The sequence below is a fragment of the Nerophis lumbriciformis genome, linkage group LG03 (assembly GCF_033978685.3).
Source record: "Nerophis lumbriciformis linkage group LG03, RoL_Nlum_v2.1, whole genome shotgun sequence".
In the NCBI taxonomy this organism is placed as follows: domain Eukaryota; kingdom Metazoa; phylum Chordata; class Actinopteri; order Syngnathiformes; family Syngnathidae; genus Nerophis; species Nerophis lumbriciformis.
This window is the reverse complement of record NC_084550.2, coordinates 55,222,909-55,228,920: the sequence shown is the minus strand read 5'-3', so window position 1 is coordinate 55,228,920 and position 6,012 is coordinate 55,222,909. Positions and strand designations below refer to the sequence as shown.

Genomic DNA, 6,012 nt, shown 5'->3' with positions numbered 1-6,012 from the left:
GTATTTGAACTGTATGTGTGTGTGTTGCTGAGAGTCCAGCAATAATATAAAGTACTTTAAGACCATCTGGCATGATCGATGATACCGTCCACCTTGTAGGATGTTGCCATATTTCCACATTGGTGCCACCTCTGCTTAAAGCTTATAAATAGTGAGAGTGATACCCCCGCTTTCATCATTTGCTCAACTCGAACACTTGTCCACTGATGCTCCCACTCTTCTCGCAAATACCACATTTTGCATTCAGGCAGTTTTTTTTTTATGGCAGCGACACATCCATCATGTGTTGCAAAAATAGAAAAATGCGACTCAGTGAGAGACAAAGCTATTTTCGGGATTGTTTATTTTGCTGAGCTATATAGTACACATGCAGTTTCTTAATGAGTGACACACATTTTTTGTTCATGCTTGTAAATATTAGCTCTGGCAGCGATTTAACGACACAGTGTGAAACAAAGTGGTTACAACAGCCTAACAAAAAAAACATACCCTACCAATTTTTATTTCCAACAAAGATTTCATGATTCTATTATAGACTACTATGACTACTTCTACCTATGCACTACAACTATACTACTGTATTTTTTTCGATGAAAATTGTGTACGATAAGTCTAAAATACACAGTGAGCAACACACAAAAAAGAAAGTCTGACAATAAAATCCAAGTTGGGGTTTTTTAACCCACTTCCATGAAAGCTCAATACATGTATCTTATTCAGGATGGATGGATGGAATATTGATCATATACAAAGGCAACTAAGGGATTAAAATTGTTTAAGCTTCAAAACAAATAGTGTAAGGGATGATAATGGTTTAAAAATTATGCTTATAAAAGCTGGAAAATAATACTTGTTTAGCATTTTGTGCGGTCAACAGAATGCATTTTACACACACACACACACACACACACACACACACACACACAGTAATACATCCCCAGGCTACAATAGTAATTCTAAACAAAAGGCTTATTTTGCATGTAGGATAGTTAAAAAAAAATCATAGTTTCCGCTTATTCGTGGCATCCTGACAAAAACCTGATATTTAAAGAGGGAGTGCACTTTTTTGGGAATTTTGCCTAATCATTATGAAAGACATGATGATGAATGGATTTTTTTAATGCATTCTAAATATTGACTAAACGTAACAAGTCCGCTTACAGCGGAGCCAATGGGAGCTCAACTATTTGGCCCATAAAATCCAATAAATAACCATTCAAAAAGCACCAACAATACTCCATTTACATTTTGTGACTTGATTATTAACCAAGTATTCATGATATTGTTATTATGAGCGCTAATGCAGACAAACTATTTATTCCCGGGCGTGATCACAAGCTTGTGTGCCTATGTTTACATCGAGTGGTCTGCTGCTTCTTCGCCCCCTGTAAGTTTATTCTAGATCATAAGTCATGCATCTCACCAGCACAGAAGAAGTCTGAGTATGTATTCCGACAAGAACCCGAAACTGGCGAGGACGACACAAAATATGAGTCATTTTTAATCGCAATGGGAATATATGAACATCCTAGCAGTTGGCATCCTAATGACGGCAGACCTTGTACAGTAAGTGATGTTTTATTATGTTTGCTGTCTTTCATAAAGTGAAGTGCGTAAGAGATGAATAAAAAAACAGACGTGACGCGTTTTGTCACTAATGCTTAAATGCTTAAAATGATCAATATACGTACATTTTAAATGTTACTATAAATGTGCTCATTACTACATTAAATTTATACTTACATCATGTATGCAAAACCTCAATGGAGATGTTTGGATGTTTTGTACGGGCTTTGTAGGCGGAATTGCGCGGCTCCCATAGCCTTCATTGTAAGCAGGCTTTCGATTGCATTTATTTAATACTTAGAATGCAAAAAAAAATTACATCCGTCATGTCTTTCTTAATGATTGTAAACGATAGGCAAAATTGCAAAAAAAATGTGCAGTTCCCCTCTAAAGGGTTAAAAGCTTTAAAAAAAAAAGAAAAGAAAAAAAGAATTATCTTAAAGCACTAATTATCATGTTGATTTCGTTTTAACAAATTCTGTATTATTTTTTATTGCTCGCAGTTTTTTTTGTGCTTAGAGGTAAGAAGGATTTATGAATTGAAGGTGCTGTTTTGCTGCTTTGTTTATAAGCCTGGTAGTTATCCTCCAGTTTGCCATTCAAACTGCGAAGTGGGAGTGGCTGGTATTAGTCCTTTTTTTTTCCAAATTGGTAATAGGACATAGATGATTGGTCTCAACAAAGTCCTTTTTTTTCCAAATGGGTAATAGGGCGTAGATGATTGGTCTCCACAAATTCTGCCTTGCAACAAGTGATGAGGCGAGCTATTGGGTTGAAGACAAGACAGAAATGTACTTCAGAATGAATCTAGCACGCCAAGACATTTAACCATATGTGTAACTGCTAGTTAGCCTTGCCTATAGGTGAAGATCTTCAAAGTTATTGAGGTTGTTGGCCTCGGACCACGCTGCGTGCTGGGCCCCGTCCATTTCCGACGCCACCTGATTGCCGTCGGCCAGCCTATGGGAGCTCCCGCCGATGGTGGCCTTGCAGTCAGGGCATTGTCGGGCTTCCATAGCACCCCCGCACTCGGTGATAATGTAGACATGGTTGTTGGGGCATTTGTACCAGTGTCCAGGTTGCAATTTCATGGCCTTGACGATCATTTTTTTCTCCTCCTCACTGATTTCCAAACCTGTGACAGACACCTTTTGCTTCATTTCCTCCATGACGTCTTTCAGTCTTTTTCCATCCTGCTCGGTGAACTGGCCGTGCTTTCCCAGTGTCTCTTTCATTATTTGTGTCTCACTTTCGATAAGGCTATGTTTCCCTTTTTTCTCCGCCCTGCTGCAAAGGACGATGAGTTCGGCCCACAGCGTGAGCCTCTGCAGCTCCATTTGCATGTCAAACATCTGCTGCTCTGTGAATTTTTGAGAGGGTTGGTTGTTCCAGAGCAGGAAGTTGTCAATACTCTTCTTAAACTCGCAAATGTTGGTCAATCCGGTATTCTGCCTGACTACTGACAGTAGTTTTTCAATTCTGTCAATAAAGTTCAGATTGTTTTTGATGACCCATAAGTCAGTGGTCGTAAGGCCCTTGCGCTCCAGAATTGTTGTTATTTCCATGTATTTAAATGAGCTTATCTTATAGCTCAATAGTGTGTCCAGAAGCTCCAATCTCTGTATTTCTATGCTGCCCTGAGATCCTCTTATTTTTGTCTTCACCATCTCTATCGCTGCAAGACTTCTGTTGATATGAGATCCATAGCGTAGGTTCTTGCGGATCGGAGTCCGACACTTTGGACATTCTTTCAGCTTTATGGCCAGCTGCCCTTCACTGGCTTGGAGTTCGTCATCTATTGCCATGTATGTATCCATGGACGTGTGTTCAACTAAGTGGCCACAGTCCTCCAGCTGGAGGAAGCAAGCCTTGGGGTCATCCTCTGTGCCAAAGAAAATCTCGGTGACCTCGTCTTCATGACAGATGCGGCATTTGCTTGGGCATTTTTCCCCGCACAGGCCAATGCACGGGTGACCGCAAGTCAGGGTCAGGATGCAGGGTTGGTCGCATGGCGGCCGATCGCACGGCTCGTGGCATAGCTTACTGCAGCTTTGGTGGACGCATTGCCAAGCACAGGGCTCATTGCAAGGAGCACAGGGCTGTCCACACTTGTTCATGCACTTGCTGTGAACGCAGCAGTTCTCGCACGGCTTATCACAGGGGGGGCAGCTGCTGGTGCAGGGTTCAGTGCACTCGTGGGAACAGATCAGAAGACGCTTGCACTGATGATTACAAGATAAGTGGAACCGGCCATTGTTACACTGGCCGCAAGTTCCACGACAGGCATGGTTGCATTTCAGTTGCTGCCCGCACGATGTCATACACAGTGGCCCCTCGTCATGCTTCATCGTTTTGTAAAAACAAAATCCTAGCTGGTTGTGACCGCAGCTTAGTTGTAGCATGACTTTGACCATGCACTTGCTGGTGCAGGGATTCCCGCAAATAGAATCACACCGATGCCCACACAGAAGCGTTTTCTGGCAAGGAACTTTGCAAATAAATTCCTCTGGGTCCTGGTGACAGGGAACCATTTGCTTGTGCTGGCACTTGGGTATAATCTTTTCAATCCTGATCGGACAGTCTTTTGGACAATCTGCAAAGCATTTAAGTGGGCACTTGTGTCCCAAAGGACATAGGATCTTCTCACAATTCTTGAGACACTGGTATTTCTGGTGCTCTTTGTTGTAAGAGTGGCAGACACTCTCGCACACGTGGCCGCAGTCCAAACGGAACTCACAAGGTTTGGTGCAGCCTCCCTCTGGGGCTTGTTTGAAATCGTCAGCACAAGAGGCTTCAACCTTACTTTCTGCGTGATTCTGACAGCAAAGAGTTAGCGCCCTCCCGATCTGATCCTTCTCCTTCAAGGTTTGGAAGGTGTTTTTCCACAGCTGCACCTGTCCCAGCATCTCACTGTTGCCGATGCAGTAGAGACCTTTCTTGGCCCTGGACAAGGCGACGCAAACACGATTGGAGATGTTCAAGAAGCCAACTTTACGCTGGGTGTTGCTGCGCACCAAAGACAACAGGACAATGTCATTTTCTTCTCCTTGGTACTTGTCCACCACATGGACTCTGACACCTTTAAACAGATTAACAGGCATGAGTTTGTGCAGACAGTGGAGCTGGGCTGTGTAGGTTGTTAGAATGGTAATCTGCTCTGGCTTGTACTCCTGGAGGAGAAGGTAGCGGCAAAAAGCAACTACAAACTGGGCTTCGTGTAGGTTCTGGTGGCTACGATCCTCCTTGAACTGTGTTTCCAGTTCGTTGTGTTCCACAAAGAACACATTGGTATTGAGGCCCTGAAAGAGAGAGTTTAAATAAAAAAAACAGTCATTGAACAATTTGAGTTTAAAGGCCTACTGAAATGATGTTTTTTTTATTTAAACGGGGATAGCAGATCCATTCTATGTGTCATACTTGATCATTTCGCGAATTTGCCATATTTTTGCTGAAAGGATTTAGTAGAGAACATCGACGATAAAGTTCGCAACTTTTGGTCGCTGATAAAAAAAGCCTTGCTTGTACCGGAAGTAGCGTGACGTCGCAGGTTGAAAGGCTCCTCACATTTCCCCATTGTATACACCAGCAGCGAGAGCGATTCGGACCGAGAAAGCGACGATTACCCCATTAATTTGAGCCAGGATGAAAGATTTGTGGATGAGGAACGTGAGAGTGAAGGACTAGAGTGCTGTGCAGGACGTATCTTTTTTCCCTCTGACCGTAACTTAGGTACAAGGGCTCATTGGATTCCACACTTTCTCCTTTTTCTATTGTGGATCACGGATTTGTATTCTAAACCACCTCGGATACTATATCCTCTTGAAAATGAGAGTCGAGAACGCGAAATGGACATTCACAGTGACTTTTATCTCCACGACAATACATCGGTGAAGCACTTTAGCTACGGAGCTAACGTGATAGCATTGTGCTTAAATGCAGATAGAAACAAAAGAAATAAGCCCCTGACTGGAAGGATAGACAGAATATCAACAATACTACCAAACTTGGGACCTGTAACCACACGGTTAATGCTGTACCGTCTGACGAAGCCTAGCAATGCTGTTGCTAATGACGCCATTGAAGCTAACTTAGCTACGGGACCTCGACAGAGCTATGATAAAAACATTAGCTGTCCACCTACGCCAACCCTCATCTGCTCATCAACACCGGTGCTCACCTGCGTTCCAGCGATCGACGGAGCGACAAAGGACTTCACCCGATCATCGATGCGGTCGGCGGCTAGCGTCGGATAGCGCGTCTGCTATCCAAGTCAAAGGTTGTGTTGCTGTAGCCAGACGCTAATACACCGATCGCACCTACAGCTTTCTTCTTTGCAGTCTCCATTGTTCATTAAACAAATTGCAAAAGATTCACCAACACAGATGTCTAGAATACTGTGGAATTTTGCGATGAAAACAGAGCTTTTTGTATTAGATACAATGGTGT

At 42.9% G+C, this 6,012-nt stretch overlaps 1 protein-coding gene across 2 annotated transcripts in view; it reads right to left on the bottom strand.

Moving 5' to 3' along the window:
* Nucleotides 1–326: 326 nt before the first annotated feature.
* Nucleotides 327–6,012, bottom strand: part of znfx1 (zinc finger, NFX1-type containing 1) — a 48,666-nt gene continuing 42,980 nt past the window's right edge. Inside the window, exons 19-20 of one of the 2 annotated variants that reach the window (XM_061939706.2) lie at nucleotides 2,424–4,865; nucleotides 327–2,330 (exon numbers count right to left, since the gene is read on the bottom strand). In XM_061939706.2, the coding sequence (XP_061795690.1) occupies nucleotides 2,424–4,865 (2,442 nt within the window). In that variant the 3' untranslated portion in view covers nucleotides 327–2,330. Of the gene's footprint in view, nucleotides 4,866–6,012 lie in introns of both variants that reach the window. The other variant, XM_061939699.2, reaches the window with a different exon arrangement.